This window comes from Hipposideros armiger, unplaced genomic scaffold (assembly GCF_001890085.2).
Source record: "Hipposideros armiger isolate ML-2016 unplaced genomic scaffold, ASM189008v1 scaffold_509, whole genome shotgun sequence".
Lineage (NCBI taxonomy): Eukaryota > Metazoa > Chordata > Mammalia > Chiroptera > Hipposideridae > Hipposideros > Hipposideros armiger.
The window spans coordinates 747,361-759,487 of record NW_017731859.1 but is presented as its reverse complement, the minus strand read 5'-3'; the positions used below and the strand labels follow the sequence as shown (position 1 = coordinate 759,487).

The 12,127-nt window shown below is 43.6% G+C and overlaps 1 protein-coding gene across 4 annotated transcripts in view; it reads left to right on the top strand.

Annotated features, from left to right (window-relative positions):
* Positions 1–12,127, top strand: part of CD99L2 (CD99 molecule like 2) — a 93,030-nt gene that overhangs the window by 56,520 nt on the left and 24,383 nt on the right. For 2 of the 4 annotated variants that reach the window (XM_019667887.1, XM_019667888.1), the window contains exons 3-6: positions 4,296–4,364; positions 5,509–5,613; positions 5,929–6,012; positions 9,001–9,066. In XM_019667887.1, the coding sequence (XP_019523432.1) occupies positions 4,296–4,364; positions 5,509–5,613; positions 5,929–6,012; positions 9,001–9,066 (324 nt within the window). The remainder of the gene's footprint in view (positions 1–4,295; positions 4,365–5,508; positions 5,614–5,928; positions 6,013–9,000; positions 9,067–12,127) is intronic. The other 2 variants (XM_019667889.1, XM_019667890.1) reach the window with 1 other exon arrangement.

Sequence of the window (12,127 nt, the reverse complement as noted above, 5' to 3'; positions counted from 1 at the left end):
CTGCAGCCCACGCCTTCGCCGGCAACTCATGGCAGCCCAGCTCCAGGTTGAGCTGTTGTTCAGCATCTTAGCTGTGGAGGGCAGTGTAACTAGCCCTCATATGTGGGATCCGAACCGGGGCCCTCTGGCATCCCAAGCCAGTTCTTAACCATCGCGCCACTCGGCTGGCCCGAGGTTTTCAATTTTGATGAAGTTTATTTTTTTCCTTTTGTTGCTCATGCTTTTGATGTCACCTCTAAAAATGTGTTGCCAAATCAGAGGTCATGAAGATTTACCCCTTTGTTTTCTTCTAAAAGTTTTATGGTTTTAGTTCTTATATTTAGGTTTTTTTTATCCATTTTGAGGTAATTTTTGTATATGGTGTGAGGTAGGGGTCCAACTTCATACTTTTTGCATGTGGATATCCAGTTGTCCCAGCAACATTTGCTAAAAAGACAATTATTTCCCCTATTGAATGGTCTTGGCATCCTGTTGAAAATTAATTGACCAGAAATATGAGGAGTTTGTGTGGATTCTCAGTTCTACAACATTGATCTATATGTATGTTACTATGCCAGTATCACACTCTTTTTATTACCATAGGTTTGTAATTTTTGAAATTGGGGAGTGTGACTCCTCTAATTTTGTTCTTTTTCGAGATTATTTTGGCTGTTTAGGGCCCCATGCAATTCCAAATGAATTTTAGGATTAGTAATCTTTATTATAGGTCCTCACTTTTCATCACTTTGAATATTTTCTTCCAATCCCTTCTGGCCTGCAAAGTTTCTGTTGAGAAATCAGTAGGTTGTCTTATGGGAGCTCCCTTGTAGGTGACTCACTGCTTTTCTCTTGCTGCTTTTAAGGTTCTCTCTTTGTCTTTAACCTTTGGTATTTTAATTATAATGTGTCTTTGTGTGGGTTTCTTTGAGTTCATCTTGTTTGGGACTCTCTGCTTCCTGGGTTTGTATATATATTTCCTTTGCCAGATTAGGGAGGTTTTCCGTCATTATCTCTTCAAATAGACTTTCAATTCCTCCCTCTCTCTCTTCTCCTTCTAGTACCCCTATAGTGTGAATGTTGGTATGCTTGATGTTGTCCCAGAGACCCCTTAAACTCTCCTCATTTTTTTTTATTCTTTTTTGTTTTTATTCTTCTGATTGGGTGTTTTCTGCTTCCTTATCTTCTAAGTCGCTTATTCGAGCCTCTGCTTCCTCTAATGTATTCTTTGTTTCCATCACTGTATTCTTTATTTCTGACTCCTTTTTTATGTTGTATATCTCTATTTTTACATTTCCCATCTCTTTGTTGAAGTTCTCCCTGAGATCATTGAGCATCCTCATAACCAGTGTTTGGAACTCTGACTCCGGTAGATTGCTTGTCTCCATTTTTTTAAAAAAGATTTTTATTGAGGAATTGGGGGGAAGGGAACAGTGCTGGGGAAATGGGGGAAGGGGAACAGACAAGTTGCTGTCCTTTTATTGTTCTTCAGTCTAGATGTGGAGGATGTTGCTTCACGGGCCCAAGTTGGCACCATCATTGCGCTCTTCCCGGGCGAGGCAGATCAGTCGCTGGCTTCTGGATGGCCGCTCACTGCGGCTGCTGGCTGCTGGCTACACACGGTAGGCCATGGCAACCCACTGCCACAGGGGCTGCAGCCTACGCCATTGCCCGCGACTCACGGCAGCCCAGCTCCAGGTTGAGCTGTTGTTCAGCATCTCAGCTGTGGAGGGCAGTGTCACTGGCCCTCATATGTGGAATCCGAACTGGGGCCCTCTGGCATCCCAAGCCAGTTCTTAACCATCGCGCCACTCGGCCGGCCCTGCTTGTCTCCATTTTGTTCAGTTCTTTTTCTGGAGCTTTGTTCTGTTCTTTCATTTGGGACATGTTTCTTTGTCTCCCCATTTTGGCTGCCTCCCTGTGTTTGTTTCTATGTATTAGGTAGGGCTGCTATGCCTCCTTATCTTAGTAGAGTGGCCTTATGTAGTAGGTGTTCTGTGGACCCAGTGGTGCAGTCTCCCTGGTCACCAGAGTCAGGTGCTCCAGGTGTGTCCCTTGTAAGGGTTGTGTGTACCCTCCTGTTGTTGAGCCTTTGTTGGTGTTTGCACATCAATGGAAGTCATTGACCCTCAGGCTGATTGGTCGTGAGGACTACAGTGGAGGAACTGTTATGCAAGGTCTGACCATATAGAGCAGGGTTCGCTTTAGTGGGGCTCTGGTGCCTACCCAATCTTCCCTTTGGGTGTTTTGTCTTTGAGGGCAGCTGGGTGGTGCTCCGGCTTGGTCCAAAGCTGGCCATCAGGTGTGCCAACCCTGGGGCCTCCTGAGAGGGACCAACTACAGGCCAAGTTTAGCTACAGCCTGTGTTCTGCCCAGGACCACCTGGTATGATCTACAAAGCAATCCGCAGATGGCTGCCACATGCACTGGGCTTAGAGGTTCCTCAAGAGGTCAATCTGTGAATCAATTCTGGCTGTTGCTAATGCTGGACTTAGGGCTGCTCAGCCAGAGGTACGGAACATGCCAGAGCCAGATGCTGCTTGTTTGGGTGTGTGAACCTTTGAGAGATTTTACAAAAGTCTGTAGTATGATCTAAGTCAGGTTGTTTGTACGGAAATCCACTGGAAGGGGCTTGGGTGTGCTTGAAAGTTGGGTGGGTCAGGGTCTCTGGGAATCACTAGGGTGGGACAGATGAAAGGTGGTATCTAGTGTGATAGATACTCAAATGTGGCATCTGCCTGCACACAGGGAGAGGGGAGGGCTCAACAAAGAAATAGTGGCTTCTGCCAGCTCCTCTGTTTGGGAAAAAGCTGGCCCTCCAGCCTTTGCACTGAAGCCAGACAAGTCAGTTTCTCCCTGTATGTCCCTGGCACGTTTCAAGCTGCTGCCCCAGTACTGGAGCTCAGAGTGAGTGATTTTGTCAGTGACTAAGTCCGTATGTGGTCATATTAAGAGGAGCTCCTGGGACTATAGCTACCCTCTGTCTCACTCAGCCACAAACTCCGCTGGTTTTCACAGCCAGAAGTTAGAGACTTCTCTCCCCGGCACTGAAACCCTGGGCTGGGGAGCCTGGTATGAGGCTGGGACCCCTTGCTCCTCCAGGAGTTACCTCCACAGCTGAGATATTTCTCCTGATTTTTAATGGTCACACACGTGGGAGTGGGACCAGCCTGTTCCATGTTTCTTCCCCTCCTACCAGTCTTGAAGTAGCTTCTTCTGTAGGTCCATAGTTGTAGGGCTTTGGTTCAGCTAGACTTCAGGTGATTCTCAGTGATGATTGTCCTGTAGTTTAGTTGTAGTTGATGTGGCCCTGAGAGGAGGTGAGGACAGTGTTCACCTACTCTCCCAACTTGACCAGAAATCCATTCCAATTTGTATTTTTTAATCTCTTCACCTTCTTCACCCAGGTCCCAATTCCCCTCCCTTCTGGCAACCATTAGTTTCTTCTCTGTATCTATGAGTCTGTTTCTCTTTTGTTTGTACTCCAGCACTCTTAGGTTGCTATTTGCATACTATAGCTGTATCAAATTCTTTTGCTTTCAATTAATTTCTATTTTTACTGTTGTTTTCTGAGTAGTCATAATTATTACGTGATTACTGTGTATTAACCTCAGCATGTTTCATCTCTGCCTTTCCCATTACTTATGTTTTCCCCTCTAATACCTCCAATTGTAGTAACAGGTATACCACAGTCTTCATGTTTTAAAAAACAAACTATTGGAAAACTTGTGCATGCCATGCCATGTAATTGATGTGGACGAAGTTCATGATTTTAAAGGAATATGGTTGAGCCCATAGACCAAACATCTACAGTAGTTACCCGCTGATATAAAATATTTTATTGGTGTTATAACCACTTTCAGTTTTATAAGACACTCCCATAGTCTACTGGGAGCATAACCTCCATCCATCCGTGGGCAGTAGTGTCTGTGGTTATGCTGCCAGTTTGATAGTGGTGGAGACCAAAGCTTGAAGCTCTCAAGGGTCATTTTTAGGCTCCTGTACTCACTGAACCATGTGGTCATCTCCAGCAAACCTGGGCTGAAGCCTCAGCTCCACTAATCACCTGGTTTCACGTAGGACCACGCCTGCCTCACAACCCATCCTCTGAAGAAACATGAGCAGAATTCGTCTCATTTAAACCTTTTCCCTACATCTCTTTGTCATCCTTCTCTAAGTGATTCTTCAGAGGCCTTAGAAGGGCCTCAAGGACCAAGACAAGGGTACTCTCCACATGATGTTACTTCCCTGAGCCATGAAGTGGCTGCTATATTTTGTTACTAAACGTGTTCCCCTTGCTGTCCCCCTGTCCCTTTTAGAGAGATGGGACCATGTTACCACCACAACCAAGAGGCCAGGAACGACCAGAGCTCCGGCAAAGCCTGCAGGTAACATGCTGCTCTGAGAGGACAATGAGGAAAGACCAATGAAGCTCCCTCTGGTGTAGTAGAGTGTCCAGTTGAGCTACCCACAGTTTTAAGTCCTGTATGTGAAAAGCCAACCAAGACATTACCCAGAACACTGGGTTTAACTTAATACAGTATGTAGCTGGCCAATGACTATGACTTCTGTGTGTGTGTGTGTGTGTGTGTGTGTGTGTGTTTTTCCTTTGTTTGTTTTTTTATGAAGAGTCCTGCTTGGGAAAATTTCCAGAGAAACATGCATTTGGATTTTCTCCCCTTTCAACCATTTCACATTCTAAAATCAGGGACGATGTCATTGTTTACATTTTTTGAACCCCATCAAACGTTTCCTTAGGCAGAAGGAATATTTGGAATGGCATTTATTTTACAGTGTCATCTCTCAGTGAAGGATTTTGGAACTCGGCGCTTCTTGGTGACTCTTTCCTGGAGTTGTTTTAACCTTTGTCCAGATGGGCCATTTTACTATGTGGACATCTTCACTGATGGAAAGAAAAACAGCCTTGGGGTGGGGGATGAACTCACTGCTCCCATCTGGCAACCAGTCCCTAGTATTTAGGAGCATGCTACCACATTCCTTGAAGTGGAGCTACCTTTCTTCTGAAGACATAGTCTTGACCCAAGAGAGAGTAACTGCTGCTTTATGATTTGCTCTTGTGTATTCACATTTGCACCCTCAAAGGGCTTTGTGTGTGTGTGTGTGTGTGTGTGTGTGTGTATGTGTGTAACCATGCAGGCTCCCTGTTGATTGTCCAGGTTATGGACTCTATGCAGCTGGGTTTGAATCTTGGGTTAATATCTGTAATCAGTGAGTCTACTGTGGTCTGACTGCTGGCCTAAGCAAAACATAGATAGGAGTATCAATTAGTTCACAATGGGTAATATACTGCAGAGGCAGAAATCAGTAACTTGCTGCATCCTATTAGTATTTTCATTATCAATGTCTGTAGAAGGAGTCGGACCCAATTTAAATTTTTTCTTTTTTTTGCCTTAACCCACTGATTGCACTGATGAACTGGGCTCATGGGTGTTGTTGCTTTGCTTTTTTGGAATCTTGTATCCAGTTGTTAATCAGTTGGCTGTTTCCTTTATGCTTTGGGGCCCACTAAAGGTACTGATTTTGACTTGGCTGATGCTTTTGGTGATCACGATGATGGCCCCAGGAAACCGAGTGCCGGAGGAGGAGGAGGAGGAGGAGGAGGAGGAGGAGGAGGAGGTAAGGTGTAGCTGGTTGAAAGCACTGGCCAGCTCTTTGGCTCCCTGGTCAGGTTGTAGCTCATTAGCTACAACAGCCCACAGAGCCACTCCTGGCTTGGCAGAGCTGGGGACATTCAAGGCACAGGAGAACCTAAATCAGTGGTTCTCAAACTTTTTCATCTCAGGATTCCCCAAATGATTGAGGACCTCAAGGGGTTTTGGTTATGTGGGTCACGTCTATCAATATTTGTCATCTTCCCCATGGAGCTTCCTCTGGGGTAGTGTCCAAGTGCCCTAACTGTAGTTTAACCAATTGACTTTCTCTTTTATGAAGCAAAAGATTTTGACTTGGCTGATGCCTTGGATGATCAAAATGATCGAGATGGTGGCCGTAGGAAACCGAATACAGAAGGAGGAGGTAAGTTGTAGCTGTTTTGAAAGCACTGGCCAGCTCTGTGGCTCCCTACTCAGGTTGCAGCTCATTAAGTACAACAGCCCACAGAGCCACTCCTGGCCTGGCAGAGCTGGGAACACTCAAGGCACAGGAGGACCTAAAATAGTCACTCTCAAACTTCTTTGTCTCATGGTTGCCAAAATTCTTGAGGATCTCAAGGGTTTTGGCTGTGTAGGTCACATCTATCAAAATTTTCATCTTTGAACTTAAACCTGAAAAAAGAACTGTTAATGAAAAATGAACAATAAACCATACATGTTAGCATAAATACCATATTTTTATGAGAAATAGCTGCTTGGTAAGACAAAAACAGAATTTAGTGAGAAGCTATTTTTGTACATTTTTGCAAATTTCTATGATATCTATGTTAGTGGAAGAGCTAGACTCTGACATCTGCTTCTGTATTCAGGTGTTGTGACGTGTTGTAATGGTTGAAGTCTATGAAGGAAATATGGCCTCATACAGATCGCAGCAGAGAAAGGGAGGAACACTTTAATAGACTTCAGATCATTGTGGACATTCTTTGATAAGACACTAAAAACTCAATTGGCGGTTGTTTTCTTGCAGGTTAAGTGCAGTGTGGTATGTGAAACTGTCAATGAAATTTCCATACTTGATTCCATTAAATCCCACAGGACTCTACTACTTTTTTTTGGAAAAGTAATTATTTTTATTATAAGTAACATATACAGCAAAACAGAGCTGGAAGGTGGAGGAGGGGGAAGATAACGGAAAGGCTTTAACAAGTTGCCGAAACATGGCTTCCTGCTTTGGAAGCAAGTGATTTGTTTCCTAGCTGAGCTGCCTTTCCTGGTTCAAACAAGCCTGCTCCTTGCAGTGCTGGACCAAGGGAGCCCCATTTTCCAATCTGTTCTCTTCCTGGGAGTTTGGGGAACATTCTATAGTTGTCAGGCTTTCAAGATATAGACAGTATGGAGAAGGGAAGGATAGTACAAACTTTTGTTTCAGTGTCATCCCGAGCCCCATCTCTCAGTATTTATTGAGGCCAAGAGACAAACCCCGTGGAATTGGGGCAACTTAGGCAGCAGTACGCTAAGAATGAGGCTGCATCAATGAGGAAGTGAGTAGCATCAAACTTGGTGTAGAAACTGGCTAGGAAGTAGATGCTTCAGAAGCACCTTTAATGGAACTTTTACCCATTCATGGTTTTGTATATTGTACATTCGTCATTTGGAAAATGTTGGTGTCCTGAGGTCTTTTTTTTTAAAGATTTTTTATTGGGGAATTGGGGGGATGGGAACAGCGGTGGGGAATTGGCGGAAGGGGAACAGACAAGTTGCTGTTGTTTTGTTCTTCAGTCTAGTTGTGGAGGATGTTGCTTCATTGGCCCAATTTGGCACCATCATTGCTCTCTTCCCGGGCAAGGCAGATCAGTCACCGGCTTCTGGATGGCTGCTCACTGCGGCTGCTGGCCGCTCACGCTGGCTGCTGGCTACATATGGTAGCCCATGGCAACCCACTGCCACAGGGGCTGCAGCCTACGCCGTCGCCCGTGACTCACGGCAGCCCAGCTCCAGGTTGAGCTGTTGTTCAGCATCTTAGCTGTAGAGGGCAGTGTCACTGGCCCTCATATGTGGGATCCGAACTGGGGCCCTCTGGTGTCCCAAGCCAGTTCTTAACCATCGCGCCACTCGGCCGGCCCCTGAGGTCTTTTGAACTTCCAAATAATGCCACATTTCATTATGATATTCACATTTGTTAATATCACCACCCGTCTCATTAAGTATTTGGAAGCTGTTAAGCTCACAGCGGTAGTTATAGATTTTTTTTAAATTCTAATTTTTCTTTGAAATCTTAGCAGTGACAACAAATACTGCTAGTGGTTTTAAGTGAGAGCATAATTTCATTCCTTTTTCAGAGAGAACATCAGGGAAATATTTAAGCTGCCACAACCATCGTTTGCTCATCATTCATATTTTTTCCAGAAAAAGTGGTCTGTTATGACAAAGAACAGCTCTTACAACTCACAACTGAAACAGTCACACAAATGCTTTTTTGAATCAACTATAGTACTTGGGAGTGCAACAGAAATGCTTTAAGTGTGCTTTCATTTCATGACACAGGATATTAAAAGGTGTACTCAATAGTTGAACTACAATAAAATTAATTACTCTTTTTCCTTGTGTTAGTTTTTTATAGGTGCATAACAAAGGATCCAAAACTTAGTGAGTTAAAAATAAAAATAAAAACAAAACAAAACAAAAATGACTAAAGAAAAAAAAAGGAAAAAAAAGCAAAATCAAAACAAAACTTAGTGAGTTAAGACAACACCCATTCATTATCTCACAGTTTCTTTTGGTGGGGAGCTCTGTTAAGCTGAGCTTTCTATTCAGGGCAACATACAGCTGCAATCAAGGTGTTTACCAGGCCTGGGGTCTCATCTGGGTTTGGGTTCTCTACCAAGGTCACATAGTTGTTGGCAGAGTACATGTCCTTGTAGTTGTGAAATTAATGGCTGTTTGCTTCTCCAAGACCAGCAGGAGAGAGATGGGAGGGGGAAGAGGAGAACTAAAGGTTGCTTCTAGGGTCTGAATTCAGGGAAGGTCTCAACCCTGTTTTAAAGGCCTCATCTGACTAAGTCAGTCCCATCCAGGACAATCTCCGTTTTGATTAATGCAAAGTGAAACTGGTTTGGTACCTTCATTACATGTGCAAAATCCCTTCACCTTTGTCATGTAATATAACCTAGTCATGGGAGTGATAGCCATCCTATTCGTGGTCCTGCTCACGCTCAAGGTAATGGACATTATACAGAGTGTGTACACCAGCGGGAGGGAATCTTGGGGGCTGTTTTAGAATTTCGCTTGCCCTTCATCAGGGACACTTTTAAATGGCACTCATTTTCTGGGGGTGTTGGGCAACGTTAACATAAATTTCTTGTCACTGAAAAATGTTCTTTTGGCGTTGAAATGCGTTTTTTTTTTCCTCCAGGTTTTTCAGACAAGGATCTCGAAGATGTATTAGGAGGTGGTGACTACAAACCTGACAAGGGTAGAGGTAGGAGCATTGACCTGTCCAAACACCTTATTGTCATTATAAATGTGATTACATGGCCAATAGGCTGACTGATCTGTTCTTAGCCTCTGGGGAATAAGAGGAGGTTCCCAGCCATCCCTGCTTGCAACTTGGGGTTTACTTGTAATGATGTGGGCCATGCAGCTCAAGGAGGGGAGTTTATAATCCAAGTTGGAAAACGCACACATTTCCTCTGATGTTCCTTAAGCCAAGGTGCTGCATGGCTTAATGTCTCCACACTAGGAGAAGCCGTTTGACAAGGCAGCACCTATTACAGTGGCTGAGGGTCACGGGACACACTGGGAAAAGCTCCCCACCTGGGGAGACTGTCACCATTGGGATGGGAAAAGCAAGACTCATTGTGACAAGCATTTTTTAAAGAGACCCATAGCAAGTCAGACATCTTTTAAAATATCTTTTTATTTTTACATACTGTAAGACCCACAAGCAGTTGTAAAAATTGTTCGGGAGTATTCCTGTGTACCTGTCACCTAGTTTCCCGGATAATGATATCTTACGTAACCATAGCACATTGTGAAAATCAGGAAGCTGATATTGGTACAGTACTGTTATTAATTCAAGTACAGACCTTATTTAAAGTTCGTTAGATTTTGCCTGCACTCGAGTGTGTGTGTGTGTGTGTGTATGTGTGTGTGTGTGTGTGTGTGTGTGTGTGTGTGCGTGCATGTAGGTCTGTCAAATTTTATCACATGTAGATTTGAGTAACCATGAGCACAATCAGGCAGGAGAATGCAGAACTGTTCTATCACAAGGGAACTCTCTCATGCTGGCCCTTCAGAGTCACATCCTCCCCCAAGGCCAGATATTTTTAGTTCCCCAAACACCAAAGATGCAAACCTTTTATCATAATATACGAGGTCAGACAAATAAGTTCACAAACTCATCCTAAAAAATGCTACACACCTCATTGCTGAATATCACTATGGTCACCTTCGAAGGACTCCCCTTGGGAAGCTATGCACTGATGCCAGTGCCTAGTCCACCCTTCAAAGCAATTTTGGAACTCTTTTTCTGGAATGGCCATCAGAGCTGTTGTCGTATTACACTTGATGTCATGAACGTCATCAAAATGTCTTCCTTTCAATATTTCCTTTATCTCCGGGTAAAGAAAGAAGTCATTGGAGGCCAGATCAGGTGAGTAGGGAGGGTGTTCCAATACAGTTATTTGTTTACTGGCTAAAAACTCCCTTACAGACAGTGCCGGGTGAGCTGGTGCATTGTCGTGATGCAAGAGCCATGGATTGTTGGCGAAAAGTTCAGGTCGTCTAACTTTTTCACACAGCCTTTTCAGCACTCCCAAATAGTAAACCTGGTTCACTGTTTGTTCAGTTGGTACAAATTCATAATGAATAATCCCTCTGCTATCAAAAAAGGTTAGCAACATTGTTGCAACAAGTTTGCAAACTTAATTGGCAGACCTCTATGTGAAGATTTGATCCTAATATGGAGAGAATGTTAGCCAGATTTGATATCACAAAGCAAGTTATGGTTGTAATTTGATTTTTACTTGAGGGTGTAACCTGTTATGATGGTGCATTGTTGTGATTGTAACTTGTGGTTATGACGTAAGTGGTTGTAACTATCGTGATGGTAACCTGTTCTGATGGTAAGTTCTGGTTGTAGCATTTTGTGGTTTAACCTGTTTTGATGGTAAGTTGTTGTGGTTATCAGTGTTAGCAAGTGATGAGCATATCTGGTTGTAACCCTGCCACACCCCCTGCAATCCTGGCTGTGGTACTAGCATTTGCTCCTTTTTTGCAGAAACGGTGCCTTTCATATGGGAACAGTGTTCTCGTCTAATGAAAGGATACTGTAGTCAAATCTGTCCTTCAAAACACCTCTCCAAACAGTGTTATCTTGAGTAAAAAGCTCTAAAGCCCTCTAAATGAAACTTGCAGGTGTCAGGAGAACATGGAACATTTAAAGGGCAAACCCAGCAAATTAGCCAATTACTCCTGGGTGACAAATGGCATTTCCAGATGGGGAGATGAGGACAGTAGCAGTTTATGTGCATGCACATGAATGAAAGTCTGAATGACATGTCAGGGGGGTTCCTTATTAAAAGTCATGCTTTAGCAAGGAGGAAGTGTTAGGAAATTCTTTAATTAGGCTCATATTTGAACTTCTCTTGTAAAGAATAATCAATTTTTAGCTTAAGTTATACCCTCTGTCTTTATAGATGTCAGTAAAAGAAGATAAAAGGGGTCCCAGAAAAAAATACAAATGTGAAACTGAAAAATGGTTGTGATAAGTACATGATGCAATTCTCAGACACTGTCCTGTGTGCCGACATGCTAATGCCATGTGTGAAGATAAAACATCACATTTAGATAAATGATGATCTTCGGCATAAAAACAGCCACAATTCATGCATTTTCCAATCTTTGGTCCTAAGCACATAGACTCAACTATAGTTTTGGAGTGTATTTCTGAAACAATATGTTATCTGTTATATATTTATTTTTCTCAAGAAAACATTTTTGCTGGCCTTGTAGGAGCCTCATATTTTGTCAGTAAATGACAGTGACAGTCTCTCATCAACAGGTTGCATCTCTTGTCTCACCTCCCACCTCCCTATTAAATCCCTGACAAGTTGACTGGTTGATGGTGTGCTCAGGATAAAAGAGCTGCTGACTCTCCCTATTCACTTGCCACTGAGATTGCCACGTGAACTGACAGTGCTGCAAGTCACGTGGGTCCCCCATAGCAGCTGTAGTAGAGTTGCTGGTTTTCATGGCCTGTCCACCCCTCCCCAGTTGAATCAGCTTCTGGGGGAAGGAGAAATGAGAACAACCCTGAGTAAAAAAGCCACAGATACCAGCTGTTCTCACTGGAACTAATCTGTTTCCTGAAATGGCTGTCTGCTTGGCCAGGGTTACAGTTGCGCTTTTTTTTTTACCTTTATTGGGGAACAATGTCTTTTTCCCAGGACCCATCAGCTCCAAGTCAAGTCGTCCTTCAATCTTAGTTGTGGAGGGTGCAGCTCAGCTCCAAGTCCAGTTGCCGTTTTCAATCTAGTTGC